The sequence below is a fragment of the Polyodon spathula genome, chromosome 14, assembly GCF_017654505.1.
Source record: "Polyodon spathula isolate WHYD16114869_AA chromosome 14, ASM1765450v1, whole genome shotgun sequence".
NCBI lineage: Eukaryota > Metazoa > Chordata > Actinopteri > Acipenseriformes > Polyodontidae > Polyodon > Polyodon spathula.
Genome location: NC_054547.1, coordinates 19033219 through 19053806, shown reverse-complemented (window position 1 = coordinate 19053806; position 20588 = coordinate 19033219). Strand labels below are relative to the sequence as shown.

The 20588-nt window shown below is 37.9% G+C and overlaps 1 protein-coding gene across 2 annotated transcripts in view; it reads right to left on the bottom strand.

Moving 5' to 3' along the window:
• Window positions 1–20588, bottom strand: part of LOC121326749 (cAMP-dependent protein kinase catalytic subunit beta) — an 83551-nt gene that overhangs the window by 27236 nt on the left and 35727 nt on the right. For both annotated transcript variants that reach the window (XM_041270198.1, XM_041270197.1), the window contains exons 2-3: window positions 10097–10158; window positions 9032–9160 (exon numbers count right to left, since the gene is read on the bottom strand). In XM_041270198.1, the coding sequence (XP_041126132.1) occupies window positions 9032–9160; window positions 10097–10158 (191 nt within the window). The remainder of the gene's footprint in view (window positions 1–9031; window positions 9161–10096; window positions 10159–20588) is intronic.

The following is a 20588-nucleotide window of genomic DNA, read 5'->3' as shown; positions in this document are numbered from 1 at the left end:
TACTGTATTGTGTATTTTTTGGAATTTGGCCTTTTTGCTACTGATTTTATTGTACTTTACAACTGCTCTTATCTGTATTATGATAATTTACAATCAATGTGATACTTTGTACTGTGATATTTTGTAACAGTTGAAAGTCACCCTGGATAAGGGCATCTGCTAATAAATAAACAACAACAATAATAATAATGTGTAAACAAACTAACTGATTTAGTTTTATTTTGACAAAAGAACATCACACCTTTAAACTGAATTACACTGTCTGCATCAGCAGTAGAGAAAGACACAAGAAAGACTTTTACTAAGTAGTACTTGAAAGAAATGCCACTTTACATTGCATTTTAATCCTTCCCTGGGCAATATTCACATTTTTATGTAATAGCATTACTGAGGTTTACTTAAATGTTTTTTTTTGTTTTTTTTGTTTTTTTTTTGCTGAACAAGCAAGTGAAAACTGTCAAATTTAACCCAAATAAACATTGGAAAAGGGAGCAATGTACAATTATTACATTTCACATATAGAATACATAATCACAAAATAAAACAAAAACATAAAATTTTTCTTGCAAGTTGGGCCAGTATTGGAAAGCATGTGGAGTGACGTACCAGCATCTGTCTCCCCCCGATCTGACTCGCTTCCAAAATCTAAAACACTGACTCTTATTTGGTACAGTAGTTTGGGATGCTTGTGCATCCCAATTCTGTACTGATCATCTGTTTTTATACTGTATAATTTTAAAATAAAGTACCGTGATAAAGTATTTGCCCCCTGTCTGATTTTCTGCATTTTTGCACATTTTTCACATTGAATTTGGTCAGATCTTTTTGTTGGTTGTAGTAGTATATAGAGGAAGTCTGAGAGAAAAAATGACACCAAAGTTTGGTGCGTCTTTCATTTGTTTGGTGTGCAAGGTAATCAAAAATGCAATCTTCAGGTGTGAAAAAGTTATTGCACCCCTAGTTAACAACCCAATTAAAGGGATAATTAGGGTCAGCTGTTTGAATACTTTGGTTAACAAATCAGGCCTGATTTGTGCCAGCCATGCCAAATATAAATCTGACTAACTGTGGCCCTTACCATCAGAGTGAAGTTGTCAGCACACAGGTTCCAGAGGCACATCATGCCATGATCAAAAGAAATTCCTGAATTCCTGAAAATGTTGTTGAAGCCTATCAGTCTGGAAAGGGTTACAAAGCCATTTCTAAGGCTCTGGGGCTCTACCAAACCACAGTCAGAGCCATCTTGTCCAAAAGGAGAAAGTTTGGGACAGTAGTGAACCTTCCCAGGAATGGCCATCCTGCCAAAATCATCCAGGAAGTCACAAAGAACCCTATAACAACATCCAGGGATCTGGAGGCCTCTCTCGCTTCGGCTAAGGTCAGTGTTCATGACTCCACCATCAGAAAGACACTGGGCAAAAATGGGATTTATGACAGAGTAGCAAGGCAGAAACCACTGCTCACTAAGAAGAACATGAATGCTTGTCTCAAGTTTGCCAAAAAGCAGGATGATCCTTAAGAGTTCTGGAACAATGTTCTATGGATAGATGAGTCAAAAGTGGAACTTTTTGGCCAACATAGGCCCTGATATGCCTGGCGAAAATCAAACACTGCATTCCACAGTAAGAACCTCATACCAACGGTCAAGCATGGGGGTGGTAGTGTCGTGATTTGGAGATGCTTTGCTGCATCAAGACCTGGACAACTTGCCATCATTGAAGGAACCGTGAATTCTGCTCTGTATCACAGAATTCTACAGTAGAATGTCAGGCCATCTGTCCGTGAGCTGAAGCTGAAGCGCAGCTGGGTCATGTAGCAAGACAGTGATCCAAAACACACAAACAAGTCTAAATCAGAATGGTTGAAGAACAAGAAATTTCAAGTTTTGGAATGGCCTAGTCAAAGTCCAGATCTAAACTCCATTGAGATGTTGTGGCAGAACCTGAAAACAAGCAGTTTATGCTTGAAAACCCTACAAATGTCACAGAGTTGAAGCTGTTCTGCATGAAAGAGTGGGCCAAAATTCCTCCACGGCGCTGTGAGAGACTGATCAATAACTACAGGTTGCGTTTGGTGGTGTAACCAGTTATTGAGTCTAAGGGGGCAATTACTTTTTCACACGGGGGCATTGGGTGTTGATAACTTTCTTTAACAAATAAATTAAATAAGTATCAACATTTTGTGTTATTTTATCTAAAATTAGATTTTGGTTGAAGATCTGACAACATTCAGTGTCAAAAATATGCAAAAAAGCAGAAAATCAGATGGGGCAAATACTTATAGATAGACAGACAGATAGATAGATATAATAATATATATAAATATATATATATATAGATATAATAATTATACATTAAAAAGTTAAAACAAACTAATTCAATATATGTATTGCAATATATATCTATATATATAATATATATATAATATATATATATATATTAATATATATATATATATATATATATTACATAATATATATATATTAAGCACAAAACACTATAACATGTTTGACTGTTATATTTTTATTTATTAAACACACCTTAATACACCATAATTAAAACTTCCTTCTTCCACTACACACACCACTTCACCAACAGCCCAGACTGTTTCGAACAACTCCAATTGATGTACTAATTTATAATACAGAAAAATCAATTCGCACTCCGCAAGCCACAAACATTTTAAACACAGATAGTCAGTACATTGCTCAGTTTGTTTTTTCTGCTTTTTAGAATGGCTAATTTAGCTTGACCAATAAGAAAGTTAGCCAATTTAACTATAGACTTATTCCCCTTAGAAAAATTAACCCCATATATGAAAACAACAGAGAAATTTATTCCTAAACAATTGAACAACTCGTCTAGTAAATTCATCAGAGACTGCAGCCTTGGACAGAACAAGAAACAATGAAATACAGTTTCTCTCTGCTGACAAAAAACTCACTTATCTGCCTCTGACTGGATAATACTGAGAAACAAGTTCACAGCAACAATGGTGTGCAGAACTCTCCAATGGAGATCACCTACTGTTTTCTGGATTGGTGGTTTATACAGGTTATTCCAGGCAGGCTGTAGAATGCTCCAAACTGTAAAAGGTGTCCTGGAGAGTCAGCATCCTGATCGACAGCAGATCTAACCTGAAGCTTAAAAACCTTGGGCTCTAAACCCTGAGAACTGTCCCATTTGAAAAAATGACTCACAGCCTTCATACCCTCAGTAGACAAGGCTGCCCACAGTTGTATTAAAAAACCCTTTATCATCCTAACCGATCTCATTCCCAGCTCAGATGCTAGGACCTCAGGGCTTTTCCAAGCTCGCTTCTTAAGATCTAACTAAAATTGGGCATTTCAAATTAGGATTATATACCAATGGCTCTTCTAAGAGCCAATACAACCCCACACACCTAAAATGTCGTTTTAATCTAAATAGCATCCAGGCATTCAGCAGCTCCCTGTAAAAATCAGGTAAAAGTCCAACTGTGCAGTATTCAATAAAAACACCTGTCTGTCTAAACCCAACTTCCCCACCCGTTGGAGGAAATAAAAAGCCAGCGCTCCCCAGGGGAGAGATTCAGAAGCATAGAGCAACCTCTGTATAGAAAGCAGTCTAAATGCTGCCACCCTACTCACAACATCAACCAAGCCCTGCCCTCCCTCTTCAACAGGCAAAAACAGCACACACTGCTTTATCCAGTGCAATCCGTCCCAGAAAAAATCTACAATCACTCTCTTTATCTCTTTTAATAACAACACTGGGGGATTTACACATCTTACTATGTGCCATAACATGGAGGTTACTAGGTTATTAATCACTAAAACCCTACCTCTATAGGACAGTTTAGTGAGGAGCCATCGCCAGCTCGGTAATCTACTTTTGGCCTTATCTAACACCCCATCCCAGTTTTCTTTAGCCACCCCTTCCCCTCCCAAGAACACTCCCATGTATCTAAAAACTGCCTGACTCCATTATAACCCTGAGGGGAGATCTGGAGGCCTACTGCCTTCCCAATCACCTAATAAAAATGCACTGCTTTTTGACCAGTTTGTCTTTGCAGAGGACACTTCTCCAAACAATGTCAAGCAATCATTTAATGTTTGTACATCTTTTTTTCCTCAAAACAACATTTACAACATCAGCATAGGCCAACACTTTTACAGGCCCCATTGGTACATTTGGAATGGACAAGCCAGATAACAAAAGCCTTAATTTGTGGAGTAATGGTTCAACTGAGAGAGAATATAACATCCCAGACATGGAACAACCCTGGCAAATTCCCCTCTTCACCTGAATAGGAGAGCTAAGCACACCATTGATTTTAAGTGTACTAAAAATATTACCGTAGAGTAACTGAATTTTGCCCAAAAAACTGGGCCCAAAACCAAAAACCTTAACTACATTAAATAAATATTTATGATCTACACGATCAAAGGCTTTCTCCTGATCTAAAGAAATTAGACCAGTTTTAAAACCCAAGAGCTTGGAGGCTGCTATTAGATCACGAATCAGAATAATATTATCAAATATTGATCTTCCAGGGACACAGTACGTTTGATCAGAATGCACCACACAATTCATCACTTTGCCCAACCTATTCGCCAAAGTTTTTGATAAAATTTTGTAATCTGTACAAAGGAGACTTATTGGACGCCAGTTCTTTATATTACATAAGTCTTTATATTGCAAAGTCAATACTGCACACAGACAGTTCCTCTTCTGCAATACTCTCAAGTACCACTTCAAACAAGTCTTTTCCGACTGTAGACCAGAAAGTCTTATAGAATGCTACCGGTATTCCATCAATCCCTGGTGCTTTACCATTGTTCAATCCCATAAGAGCATCAGAGAACTCCTGGAAAGTTAACTCTCTCTCCAACTGGTCCTTCTCTTCTTCAGGAACCTGGACCAGACCTTCTAGGAACTGCTGAGTTTTTCCTGACTCATCCCCAGCCTCTGCCGTGAACAAGTCAGAGTAAAAACCCACACTGTACTCCCGGATGGCCTCAGGTTCGCTCAGTAGTTGTCCTTGATCTGTCCGTAAACAATAAAGAAGTTTACTCTGAGCAGTTTTCTTTTCCAAAGCAAAAAAGTATTGGGTGGGAGTATCCATTTCCATCATTCCACCCAAAAATTAAAACATTTTGTAAAATGGGTATCATTTAAAAGCTTTGTGTTTAAATGCCAATATGAAGTGTACACACATGGAAAAGGGTTATTAACCAAGCTGTGGTAAGAGAAACCAGTAGGACATATATCACAGGTAGTAAATAAATTTAAATGATGCTTAAACATAAAACCTATCAAGTCTAACTAGTGAAATATGTCCAGCACTCCCTTTCACCCAAGTACACTGGCGAGCATCAGGTTTCATCAATCTCCACACATCCTCTAGATCATGGTCAGTTAAGACAGAGACCAGCTCACTGACTGACCTTGGATGGGGTTCAGAGCCATTCCTATCAACCTTGTTATCTACTGTACAATTAAAATCCCTACCCAATAAAACCACATCCTCAGGCTGACACTGTGCCAGTACTTTATTCAGAGTTTAGAAAAATAACACTCTCTCTCTCCCATCATTTGGAGCATAAACATTTAGAAAGACAAGAGTCTTACTACAAATACTGACTTGGACTTTTAATAGCCGCCCCTGTACCTCTTCACTCACAACAAGAGTCCGGTTTAAAATCCTTAGAAAATAAAAGCGCGACTCCTGCACTGAAATTAGTGCCATGGCTCAGTATAACCTCCCCGTCCCACTGTTTAAACCATATTGGCCTTATTGTTTTCATCTGTATGTGTTTCTTGAAGCATGGAAACACTCATTTTCTTCTGCATTAAATATTCAAAAATGCTGTTCTCTCCCTCCATTAATATTTAAAGTACCCAAATTAAAAGTATGCACAATAGGAGTAAAAGAGAAAATAAACATAAAAAAACAATAGACAGAAAGAGATAATTGTGCATATCTAAACATTTTTACTAGATTTAAAAGCACGCACTTGCTCATTAAATTCTTCAATCGGTCTCATTCTTTTTTCTCAATTCCTATAACTGACGCGATGTACATCAATTGCTGCACAGAACTTACAAATAATTTCAGGAAAGTCAGGAAAGTGATCAACTACACTAACATTTCTTTTACCTTTAATTAGCTCCAGAAAATTCTGAATATTTTCATTACTGTACCCGCCTCTTTCTGACTGACTAGCGGACATTTCACAAGTTACTGAGGAGCCAGAATCGCTCTCACTTACATCATTATCAGCGTCTCCGCTGTCTTCCACTTCCACTTCCAATGTACTCTGAGTCGCTGAGAGATTGGCAGCACTGCTAACACTAACAGAGACCACGTTCACAGCTAAACTATTCCCGAAGTCATCACAATGAGAGACTATAGTTTCCGGGCACACATTGTGTTTCTGAATTAATCTCCTTAGTTTTTATTTTCCTCTTTTTTCCCCAGGCATTTTAAAATCAACATGTGCATTAATCACCTGCTCACTCTTCTCCACTTCTTCCTCTGATCGTATCTCTGCACTGTTACTATCCCTTTTCAGATTTCTTTCTATGTTCTCAGTATCTGTATTTTTAACCGTTCTGGTACGTGTTGTGGAAACATTTGAATCATCAGCAGCCTCGTTAAGAGACCCCAATTCTTCCACAACAATATCAGTTTCTTGAACCCTTTGAACTGTTGGCTCCCTTTCTTTTTCGGCGACAGACTCTGCAGCTGCAAATACGGCTCCCCCAGTCTCTTCCACACCGGGCACAACTGCAGTATTCTGAGCTGCAGCGTCGGCTGCCTTACTCACAGGCACCTCTCTACTCTCACTCCGTTCACTAGTTTCTCCCCTTTCATTATCGTGGTCTTCATTGTTTTTAAAGTTTTTTGCAATGTGCCCCTCACATCCGCAAGTGAAACATTTAATTAATTCTGTGGAGGCATAAATTACATAATCGCGCCATCAACACGAAACCTAAAAGCTACGTTTAATTCGTTACTATTATTTAGAAGTATATAGATCTGTCTCCTGAAAGAAACAACATGTTTTAATTCAGGTTCTTTACAGCCCAAAGAAATCACGGATATACCTGATATTATCTGTCTGTGTCGGCTTAGTTCTTTTAATATCAGATCATTTTTTAAATAAGGGGGAACATTGGAAATAGTAACTTTTTTAGCAGGGACTGCAAGAGGCAAAACAGAAACTAACACTCCACTTATTACTAATCCCTGCTGCACTACCTTTTGAACAAATTCCTCATTACTGAGGAAAACCACTACAGCTTTATTCATCCTTGAAGCCGACAATGTTTCCACACCCAACTACTTTTCCTGAGTTCAACAAAACATTTTTGTACCGGTACTGTAGCATCAACAACGATTTTAATGCCATGCCTTCTTGTTAAATTTTAAAAATTGGCGCTTGACAATGACCTGAAGCCCAAAGCCAAAACCACACTGGAGTGGTTGAACAAGAAGAAAATTAATGTTCTTCAGTGGCCCAGTCAAAGTCCTGACTTGAATCCAATCAAAAATTTATCGCAAGACTTGAAGATTGTAGTCCATCGACGATCCCAACCAAACTTATCAAAACTGGAGCAATTTTCTGGTGAAGAATGGGCAAAAATGCCACCATCCTAATGTGCAAAGCTAGTAGAGACCTATCCAAAAAGACTCATAGCAGTAATTGCTGCAAAAGTTGCTTCTACCAAGTTCTGACTTAAGGGGCTGAATACTTATGCAGCCAGTAAATTTAATTTTGTACATTGTTCTTTGCAAGTTTTTCTGACATTTAACCTCGTCATATAACAGTGTTCAGTTTAACCACTACAGCTTTGAATAAAAAAAAGTTAGTTTGAAAAACTATGCATACATTATTTGTAATTCAACAAAATGTGACATTATTGGTAGGGAGCTGAATACTTCTGCAAACATATATATATATATATATATATATATATATATATATATATATATATATATATGTAATATATAGACATTGCCCCCCTGTTGGGGGACATGTGACTGAGAAAACCACGCAAGTATCGCGACGTCCTTCTTCCGTAGGGATATTTTATTGAAGACGACAAAGGAGTCCAGACGGGGAGATTCTTCACGGCTTGAACGCCTTCGAGACCAGGTCTGGCTCTTGCTGACCTTCTCTATTTTTTTTGTTTTGTTTTTTTGGGACTTTCTTTAGGTGCTCTGAGTTGTTTTTTTTTTTCTTCTTTCATCACATTCACCACCCTTGAAACCCGTTGGTGGGGTATTCATATAACTAATCGCTTCGACTCCCTCATCGTTCACAGTCCTAGCACCTGGGTGGGCCCACCAGCATAGTTACCGGGCACCATGTTAGTCTGCTTAATGGCCGGGGTAACGCTGCCGAGTGCAGCACCTTTATTTTGTAGTTTTATTACTGTGTTTTATTTAGTTAGTCAGGATACTGCATTGCTAGTGATGTAGCTAATAGGGATTGAGATCTGCACCATTTTAAAATTTCTTGAAATAGCAACATTTAAAGGTGGTCTACCAGGCTACTGGTTGTGCAATTTTGGTGGCCCAAAGAAATTGGTGTCTACAGGCTTCTGAGCCACCATTAATTTTGAGCCCTGTATAAGAATGTACCAAGTTCACAAAACTACTCTCTTATATAATTGTACCACTACAGACCTACCACATGCTATCAAAAGTTTTTTTTTTACCAATAGTACAGCATTACTTTTCTTTAGCCATATTTCTGCTTTCTTGTTTTAAACAATACCCCTTAACTGTACTGAATAAAACATGCATTTTCTTCCACATTTACAAGGAAGAATACAGGTCGCCAAAATGCAACAGAGACAGGACTACCTGAAGCCTCCCAGTTAAGCGCTCAATGTCTCTGAGCGGCACCAGCTATGGAAAAAGACCCAGAACTAATTGTCAGGGGGTGTTCAGATCTGGATTAAGGTCCGTGGGAAAACTCCTGAATTGGTTTAACAAGAAAAGCAAATTACAGATGTGAGGGGGTGGAAAATATACCCACCTTCTGCTTATCCAGTATCTTCATGGCATAGTACTGCTCTGTTCCTTTATGCTTTACCAACATAACTCTTCCAAATGAGCCTGTGCCAAGGGTTTTTTGCCTCTCAAAGTCATCTAGACCAGTGGTACTCTGAAAATAGAAATTTTATTAGCCAATCTGCCATCCAGGCTACACCACATTGTTACCCTGACAAACGCTGAATAAATGGACTGCAAAGGGTTAAACGTATCAGCATTTATGATTTAAACTAAAAATTTAAATAAAACAGTATTTTCTTTAGATTTTTGCACACATTACATTAGCTTTATACACACTTCAGTTATTCAACTGGTTATAATTCTGCTCGCTGGTTGGACTAAGGGGGCCCACACTGAACAGTTTACATGTGTTGAAATCAGCAGTGACTCGGGATGAATGTTGAGGAGTGACCTTTCATTGTACAGTTTAAGGAGGGGGTAATAAGATCTTTTAAGCTCAGCAGGTAGATGCAAAGAGCTGCTGGTGAATATCAATGCTGATAAAGTATACTGATGTTTTTCACATGAACCAATGCAATGTAGAAAGACATCTTAGTTTGCATTTGTTTTGATTCTGGGCTGACATCAGAACTACAGCAACAACATGGGCAAATTATTTTAACTACAACACAGAGGACCTCATTTCAAATTAAACAAAACTGACTAAGATGAGGAAAACAACCAGATGGTCTCTACAGTTTTCGTTGTTGACAAGTATACAAAATTCAGTGTTTCAGCTACTAATGAAATAAGCCTGCTATGGCTTGTCTTAGATACTGGATCTTTAAAAGTTTCATTTAAATTGTGATATGTTTTTTTTTCTGAAAAGGGTCTAGTATCTTTTGCAGGTTTTAACTCAGTTGTCATTCTAAGCATTAAGTTACTTCAGTGTAAAGAGCACGGTATTAGTAAATCACCCAAAGCACAGATGCAATATTTTTCAATTTTATAAACAAGGTGATTTGTTTTTGATTCCACTAATTCAATTTTTTGTGACTTGTATCTTCTGTGCTATGTTCATTGTCAAAAAACATTTACCAAAATGTACCTGTGATGGACATTCCCATTTTCTTAAGAAATCTTCTTTGGCTTTGGCTAAGAACTCTTTCACTGAAAAAGGAAAAACAAAAAACACCAATCAGCATACGTTGACCCATTTTAATAATTATTAATATTGTTTCAGTTTATACAAATCTTGCTAGTATATACATTCTGCATCTGGGTTGATAGGCAACATAAAAAAATATTTTAATGCAAGAGGGAGTTTATCAATGTGTCAAACAAATGCTGTTTAGAAGAAAACAAATATCTAAACCCAATTTAGTCACGAAAATGAAACACGTGGACCAAGCGTCTAAGCTCCCACCTACATTAACTACTGCAAAATGTAAATCCACCATCATAAAAAACACACTATAATAGTTCGAGGAATTTAAATCAAAGAAAACCCCACAGCAACACCCAAGCAAGCAGTCTTAAAGGTGATGTCAAGAAATCTGTATGTTTTAGTAGCTGATGAAGCTACTTCTAAAGCAGCAGCATTTAGGGCTAGAACAGAACTGTTGTGCATCACATTTAGAATAATACTGTTAGAGAAAGCTATGGTTTGTATATATATTTTATATATATACACAGTATTACTACAAGCAAAAACACACTAGAGCTACATGAAAAAAAACATTACACACCGGAGCTGCCCATAGTCACAGAGTCACAATGACACCATTCATGTCAAAGTATACATTTAAAAAAAAGTTTAAAAGAAATGTAACTTTAAAAACAAAGCCAGGGTTACAATTTCTAAAAAAAAAACAGCGTAGGCTATGGATATCCTACTGTACAGTATTATGGTACTTTTACTAAATAGTAAGCAGTAGGGTGTAACAATATCGAAGAAAAACAAAACAGCTTACATTTAAACAAGTATTAAAAACATTGCTCAAAGATGTTATAATTGTTTTTATTTTTTTTTTGTATAACCAATTCAGTTTACTTTTCTTTTCTGTGACTTTGGAGTTTTTATGAAAAGGATGAGCATACCAAAAGTCTCTATAGATCACCAAGGGTTTGCAGGAACATTCACCCACATGGATGGGATGACGAGAGAGAGAGAGAGAGAGAGAGAGAGAGAGAGAGAGAGAGAGAGAGAGAGAGAGAGAGAGCGAGAGAGAGCGGTTTATGTATTTAACAACAAGCACATAAAAACACACAAAAAAGTGGTTTAGTTACACGTTACCAGTTCAATTGACAGAGAAGAATATACCGAAGAGACGCCTTGTTGCCCACCCTTGATAACTTGAATTAAAAACAGATTTATGACGGCTGGTTGTGTCTTCCAAACAGGAACATAAGGAAGTAACGCCAGGGCCGTAGTGACTCATTGTACAGTACAAAGCAGCAGATTTTTCTCTGCAACATTCTAATTCAATATAAAAGAAAATAGGAAATGTAGCAATGCCTGAGTATGTGTTGTAGACACTATAGTTGGTTTTAAATCCTAATCTATTAAACAGTGATGTGTTTCTTGTTTTCAGGTTTTATTTCTGAGCGCTTTGCCTGCCTTTAATGTTGTAATTAGCATCATTAAAACCACCTCAGTTAAGTTAATCATGGAAAAAATAAGTTCAACTATTTTTCTACATAGGTTATATATTCCTAAAACTACAGTTATGATCGCTTTACCGTCGCTACTTGGAGGTTGTAGCTACAACACTAACTGTTTCATAAAACAAATGAATAATGATTGTGATGATTAATTATGTGTTTGCATTATAAAAAAGCACTACTTAAAATGCAAAGAATGCGTCATCATTCTTCTCTGGAGTAGAAAGACATCTTAGTTTATCGGCTTGTTTCCTTTTTAATATAAATAGAGTTGGCATAAAACATATTTAAAGACAGGTACATTTGTCATAGAAAAAAACAGAATCTAGATATATTTTAAATAGAGATATTTAAATTGAAATACAGTAGTCTACTAAACACATGAATCACTCGACATAAGTAAAGAGACAGTAAAGATTTTGAAGAGCACAGAGGCTATATATTAGATATCTAATGGCAATTAATGAATGCTTACAACAAGGGATGAAATCCTTTTCTACACCAAAAGGAAGTTTAATTACATTTATTTTTTTCTATTATAAGTATAGTTCATCATAAATCCAAATAAACATCAGTTTCTTGTACTCTCATTTTACATACAATACCGACACAATATAATATTTCTTGCAATTTGAATATTACGTATCAAGGAACAAATACTACTTTTGGAAATGGTATATAGTACTTCTGTGCTTGATTTGTGACAAATGTGTTATCCCATTAGCTAATTACCACCAAGTATTGCCTGTTGATATTCAAGAGAAAAGTAAATACCATGGGCCTATCTTCAATCTTCACGTAATCCCATCACTAAATTTGAGCCTCGCAAAAAGATACAGCTTGACACAAAAAAGAGAGACATTCCAATACAGCACAAAGCAATTGCACGACATTGGAATATTGCAGTTTTTTGCGCCTCGCAAAACTGTCTGCTTATTCACTACCAATATAGCAACTGCACACAACAGTCAAGCAAGAGTGCAGAACGATGGACCGTTACCATTACCCAGACAAGGTGCTATCATTGTACAGTATGTAATATCCCCCTGTTCTACACAGAAATGTAACCTGCACAGGGAATGCAGAATCAAAACCTCAACACATATCGGTAGCATTGGCACCCCCGCCTGCAGCATTAGAATACTGTATTTATTCAAAATATAACAAATATATTGTAGCGATATGCTAATAAAATGTCAACAAGGAGTCAGCTTTTTTAGTAGCTCAGAATTACGCTGCATACAAACACGCCCCGTCTCTTTTCACTAACCTGCCGTCGTGGCCATCAACACTGTACAGTACATATGTTTACAGAAGTATAGACTGTAAAACAAATCCGCAATGCCGAAAACACTCATCCATTTGGAAGCCCCAATCTGCACGTGTAACCCTTAATCATTCTCCTGTTGAAAGTCTCCCCCTTTCAACTTCCCTGCCTTACCATGCCCCCTGCCCATATCATGGCACAGTACAGGTAATGGCATGGAATACAGATCAAACATGTACACCAGCAGGCCTACTGATACTAATGAGAAATAAATAACCCTATTGAAAAATAAAATCAACAGTCAGCTGTGACCTTATATCTTGTAGAATTTCCAGGTGAGGGGCTTGTAAAGTAAAGGGAGCCTTTGTTTGAGCCCTGTGAGCACTGCGATGTAAACCAGCCCCACACAGCAGTTTTCCAAAACCAATGTTGCTGAGCATTTAGCAATATGCACATTTTATGGAATCTTTCTGCACACTGCAAAACCCTAACGATCCTCACAAACTTTGTCATATTCGTTCAAATTTAGCCTTTAGCACAATTAAAATAATTCAGCGCAATTGCATATGACATTTGTCCACATATGTTTATCATTATCATAGTCATCAGCATGGTGAATAAGCCCAGTATTTAAAGGGCCATCACAGATTTTTACAGATTTACCTGAGGCTGTTTCCTAAGAAGAGAGGTGAATTAACGATGCCTCTGATTTTGTCGTCTTAATTTTGACAAGTGTCTCAAATATGAGTAGGCTACATTTTACCTATTCAGTTAATCAGTGCAGTGTTATTTTACTTCTTAGTTTTCTGTTATGTTCTGTTATTATCTGTTTTTTTTTTCTCCTGTAAAATGTACATGCAGGTGGCCACTGGTTTTGTCCATCCATAATTAAATACTCTACTGCAGTTACTACTTGCTCGTACCCAACTTTGCTCTTAAATATAACTATACTTACTGTATTGCAACTGCTCTTATTTAAACTGGCCTTAAACTGATTTACAGATTCCATTTTATACATATTAGTCCGATTTGATGTCAATTCTGCTTCCAAGCCGATAGCTAGGAAGCCTATTGTTTTGGTTAGGATTAATATTATAGCCTAAATGAAATTGCTGTTAATTGATTTTTATGATGCGTGTCTCTGTGTGTTTAACTGTAAATCGCCCATAAGAGTGTCTGCTAAAAAAAACAAAACACATATATCGAACAATAAGAATGGTAAATCCTGGAATCACATATATATATATGACACACACACACATATATACAGTGGCTTGCAAAAGTATTCAGACCCCTGACCAATTCTCTCATATTACTGAATTACAAATGGTACTTTGAAATTTCGTTCTGTTCTATATTTGATTTTAAAACACTGAAACTCAAAATCAATTACTGTACGGTGACTTTGGTTTTATGTTGGGAAATATTTTTAAGAAAAATTAAAACTGAAATATCTTGCTTGCATAAGTATTCAACCCCCACACATTAATATTTGGTAGAGCCACCTTTCACTGCAATAACATCTTTAAGTCTTTTGGGCTAAGTATGTGCCAGCTTTGCACACAGTGTCAGAGTGATTTTGGCCCATTCTTCTTGGCAGATTTGCTCCAGGTTGTTCAGGTTGGTTGAATGACGCCTGTGGACCGCAATTGTCAAATAGTGCCACAGATTCTCAATGGGATTGAGATCAGGACTTTGACTGGACCACTGTAGGACATTCACCTTTTTGTTCTTGAGTCATTCCAATGTTGCTTTGGCCTTGTGCTTAGGATATTTGTCCTGCTGAAAGGTGAATTTCCTCCCAAGCTTCAGTTTTTTAGCGGACTGAAGCAGATTCTCATGCAGTATTTTCCTGTATTTTGCTCCATCCATTCTTCCTTCAATTGTAACAAGATGTCCAGTCCCTGCTGATGAGAAGCATCCCCACAGCATGATGCTGCCACCACCATACTTCACTGTAGGGATGGTGTGTCTTGAGGCATGGGTAGTGTTAGGTTTGCGCCACACATAGCGCTTAGTTTTGGCCAAAAAGCTCTATCTTGGTCTCATCTGACCACAAAACCTTTTCCCACATCACAGCTGGGTCACTCTCATGCTTTCTGGCAAACTTCAGACATGCTTTCAGATGGTACTTTTTGAGTAACTGCTTCTTTCTTGCCACCCTCCCATACAGGCCAGTGTTATGCAGAGCTCTTGATATGGTTGACTGGTGCACCATTACTCCACTCCTAGCCACTGAACTCTGTAGCTCCTTCAAAGTGATTGTTGGCCTCTCTGTGGCTTCTCTCACAAGTCTCCTTCTTGTTTGAGCGCTGAGTTTTGAGGGACGGCCTTTTCTTAGCAGTGCCTGAGTGATGTGATGCAGCTTCCACTTCCTGATTATTGATCCAACTGTGCTTACTGGGATATCCAAACACTTGGATATTAATTTGTACCCTTTCCCTAATCTGTGCATTTGTATTACTGTATCTCTAACTTCTGTAGAACGCTCTTTGGTCTTCATTTTCCTTCAGATTCACAGCCTTACCAATGATCCTTCAACAGCGGGGTTTTTATACAGAAAATGTGACAGCAACTTTAATGGTTCACAGGTGGAGGCCAATGGTAAAGTAACTGTGTCTTCGTTAGGGCGATTTCTTTCATCGGTGCAAACTGGGAGCTTCCACAGCACAGGGGTTGAACACTTATGCAAGCAAGATATTTCAGATTTTTCTTAAAAATATTTCCCAACATAAAACCAATGTCACCTTACAATAATTGATTCTGAGTTTCAGTGTTTAAAAATAAAATATCAAACAGAACGAAATTTCAATGTACCATTTGTAATTCGGTAATATGAGAGAATTGGTCAGGGGTCTGAATACTTTTGCAAGCCAGGTGATTCCAGGATTACCATTATTATTGTTGTTAAAATAAAAACGGGTCGAAAGTGCAGTGGAATGAATGCAGCCCCTCTCAAACAATAACTTTGCATTCAAAACGCTGACAAATCCCCGATCAGTAATCAATATAGCTTGCTGTATGCCCGATATTAAAATCAATGTAAATATCAAGGTAAGGAAATTAAAAATGTAGATTGATCGATGTGTAGGGTGGGGTTTTATACTACTGTGTAAGGATCTATTATTACTGTTGTTGATTTAATTATACAGATAGTTGTTTTGTATCTGCCAGCTTGGTCTATATTACATACCGTACTACTGTTGGCCTACTCCTCATTCTGTAACAAGAATGTACCTGCTGAGGAGAGGGTATATCTCGACTATTTAAGCCTGATTTACCACAGGCTCAAACTGACACAAGCACTGGACAGTAACGTTAAAGCAATCTGCCCAGTACACTTTCTGCAAGTAATTAAACAGTTGAACTTCTTACAATGTTCACCGCAAAGTGTGCATGTGATACTGGGGTGAACAGTGTGTGTTGTCGGACCACCCTTTGACAGAGCGGGACGTGCTGAAATCGGTGCTGTCTGAGAGTGTGAGGAGAGGGAGAGGAGAAGACAAGGAAGAGAGAGGATGGGAATGAGATTAAGCTACATTAAATAGTATTAAGAAAGCCTTTGATTTAGCAGTTCACAAAGTTATTATATAGGTTCCTGTGGAATTTTGTGTGACCGCTGGGTGTTTTCCATAGTGGTACCTTGGAAAGCTCCTGCAATTCAGTGCTTGTGCGAGTGCTGGAGGGATGTGCGCTAAGTTAAGGCTTGCTTTTTAAAAGCGTTATTCTGTGCCATGCAAAACTAGTTTTGTGCTTGGCACATACCTTCGAATATACCAGGATCACGCATACTGTCGGCCACTCCTCCCATTTGATTTTTGCACAGTGCAGAAGGGTTTGTGACGCGCAAAATGACGTTTCAAATATGGCAACTTGGCACAATTTCAGCACAACGTCCATTTGCAAACGCGTACACCCCTCTGCGCGGTGCGCAAACCTTTAGAAGATTGGGCCCCATGGTACTAGTGCAGCTGCAAACTTCTGAATATACTGTAGATTTTTCTGCCTTTGGATTTGATAATAGAATGCATATTTAAAAACACATTTGCTTGGTTTTAAAAACTAAATTGTGGTGCTGTGGCTGGGCCACTAAGTTACTGCACACACAACACACACCTTTATTAAGTCAAGATATAATGAAGTGCAACAGGGCATTTCCTGAAACACATTTGCTGTTTTCTTGCACTTGGGTAACATATTTAACCTGATTATTCTAGAAAATAAAAATCAGCAAGCCACCAGAATTTGAGACAAACATTATTATACAGTAACAGTAAACTTAAATGCTGTAAGATATACACAACGATTCTATGTTTTGTTATATTTTTGCTTTTAAATGAAATTAAAAAAAGGAGGCATTCAGGAGGATGTCAGAAGAACCACATTGATAGAAACCCACAATAGAAAACGCACCCTACACGAACACTGGTTTCGCAGCGAGTGTCATTTTACTCTAAAAGGCATGTTCCTGAAATCACAAGGTAATTAAAATATTTGTTTATATTACCTTCCCTTATTCCATGAAGCTAGCTGCTCAACCTAACTTAAGTTAATTATCTTAAGCTCGATCATCATAGAAATGCATGCTACAGGCGTACTACAGCCAATAATGTAGCAATAACTTTCTCTCAATAGTGTGACCGACCCCAAAGAAAATAAACACATTGTCACTTTGGTATTGCTTGCTGTTCCAACCTGCATTATCAGCTCAGCTTATCTAACACTTACTCCATCTGTCCCAATTGATGGTGTATTCAGAGATGTGGGGACCTTCTCTCTGCGGTGCCTTCTGTTCCTGTGTCCCCTGGCGGTATTTATTAAAGAACCGACTGGCTAAACCATCCAGTTTCTGCAATGCGGAGCTGCTCCCAGTGCACTGACTACACTGCTGCTCCTTCACCTGCGCCATGCCAGAGCATTCACAGCTTGAAACAATGGACAGGAGAACTGCTAAGGGGCCTAAAACCAATTCCAAAATGTTTTTCCAATATTACAACAGCAAGAGAACATTCAAAGAGGAGGTTAAATGTCTAAGAGACAATATATTAGCAAATATATTAAATGATTACTTTTCACAAGTTTTTACAAAGGAAGATACGGACAACATGCCCCACATGTCATCCAGTTCCTATCCAGTTTTAAATAACTTTAGCATAACTGAGGCAGAAGTGTTAAAGGGACTAGGAGCTCTTAAAATAAACAAATCCCCTGGGCCGGATGAGATCCTCCCAGTAGTACTCAAAGAAATGAAAGAAGTAATTTACAAACCGCTAACCAAGATCATGCAGCAGTCTCTTGACACAGGGGTGGTACCGACAGACTGGAAAATTGCAAACGTAATACCGATCCACAAAAAGGGAAACAAAACTGAACCAGGTAACTACAGACCAGTAAGCCTGACTTCTATTATATGATCCAAAATGGAAAATTACCTATATGGTAACAGGGTCCTGGGAGACAGTCAACATGGTTTTAGGAAAGAGAGATCGTGTCTAACTAACTTGCTTGATTTTTTTGAGGATGCAACATCGATAAAGCATATGACATGGTTTATTTCGATTTCAGAAAGCTTCTGACAAAGTCCCGCACAAAAGATTAATTCTCAAACTGAACGCAGTAGGGATTCAAGGAAAAACATGTACATGGATTAGGGAGTGGTTAACATGTAGAAAACAGAAAGTACTGATTAGAGGAAAAACCTCTGAATGGAGTGTGGTAACCAGTGGTGTACCACAGGGATCAGTATTAGGTCCTCTGCTATTCCTAATCTACATTAATGATTTAGATTCTGGTATAGTAAGCAAACTTGTTAAATTTGCAGACGACACAAAAATAGGAGGAGTGGCAAACACTGTTGCAGCAGCAAAGGTCATTCAAAGTGATCTAGACAAGATTCAGAACTGGACAGACACATGGCAAATGACATTTAATAGAGAAAAGTGTAAGGTACTGCACGCAAGAAATAAAAATCTACATTATAAATATCATATGGGAGACACTGAAATTGGAGAAGGAATCTATGAAAAAGACCTAGGAGTTTTTGTTGACTCAGAAATGTCTTCATCTAGACAATGTGGGGAAGCTATAAAAAAGGCCAACAAGATGCTCGGATACATTGTGAAAAGTGTTGAATTTAAATCAAGGGAAGTAATGTTAAAACTGTACAATGCACTAGTAAGACCTCATCTTGAAAATTGCGTTCAGTTCTGGTCACCTCGCTATAAAAAAGATATTGCTTCTCTAGAAAGAGTGCAAAGAAGATGTCATATGCAGACAGGCTAAAAGAATTGAATCTGTTCAGTCTTGAACAAAGACGACTACACAGCAACCTAATTCAAGCATTCAAAATTCTAACAGGTATTGACAATGTCGACCCAAAAAAAGAAACAAGGACCAGGGGTCATAAATGGAGATTAGACAGGGAGGCATTCAGAACAGAAAATAGGAGGCACTTTTTTACACAGAGAATTGTGAGGGTCTGCAATCAACTCCCCAGTAATGTTGTTGAAGCTGACACCCTGGGATCCTTCAAGAAGCTGCTTGATGAGATTCTGGGATCAATAAGCTACTAACAACTAAACGAGCAAGATGGGCCGAATGGCTTCCTCTCATTTGTAAACTTTCTATGTTCTTATGTACTGAAAACTAAAAGGAAACCAAGCTCGCAAGAGTGTAACACAAACTTCCTGTTTCCAGTCGCTTAGCTTACCACATAGAGCTGGGTTTGCTTCCTGTAAGATAAACATAATCAATTTTCTGGTTTAAAAGAAATTCTAAACATTCTATGTTAACTGATCGGTATTTTGTTTTAATGCATTTTCAGCCACTAACTACTGCAAAGTTCTTAAGTCAGATCTGCTACTGCAGACACATCAGAAATAACTAACTTGTATAGTCTTTCTGACCTTGCATGCATACCTTCATAATTATTCTAGAAATGACAGCTGCAGCAAGGCACTAGTAGAAAGCTGGGTAAACTGGCAATAGGATATGAAGAAGCTCCCCCCTGTAGGCCAGCAGTCTAAATCCAGCTAAAGCTGGTAGTGACCACCAGTGTTCCTCCTTAGGCTAAAATGACCAAATTTTTCGCAGTAACTGGCAACAACCTTCGCACTCAGGTTTACTAATTTTCATCATTATTATCATAAATATCAACCTCAAAATCGAGCTCCAGCCTAAGGTAAACTTATTATTTTGAGACCATTCTTACAAAGCATTAACATAAGCATATTTGTGTCTGTCTTGCAGCTGATCCTCCGATTTCCCTCTGTAAAAATGCAATTCAGATTAGTGCATAGCTCGCTTGGGCATCAGCGAATCTACTGGTACAGAGTGGGCGAAGCAAGCATCTGGTGATACTGCCTCTACAGAGTGCTGCACGGTGCTGCTCATGAACTTTACAGTTTTTAACTTGTCGTATAACTGAATACTAAAATCAGTGAAGCACAATCTTCATGCATTATTTAAAAGTATAAACACTCTGGTAAATATAAATAAAAATCACAATACTCACACTTTGACCGTTCTTAATTTATTTCCCTTTTAAAAAAAAAAAACACCATTTCAGAAATCATCAAGCGTTTTGAAACTGGTAAAAATGTAATCAGCACATTGGTCAAAAATACACATTTAAGTGTACAGTAATTGAAGACGACCATGTGCATTATTT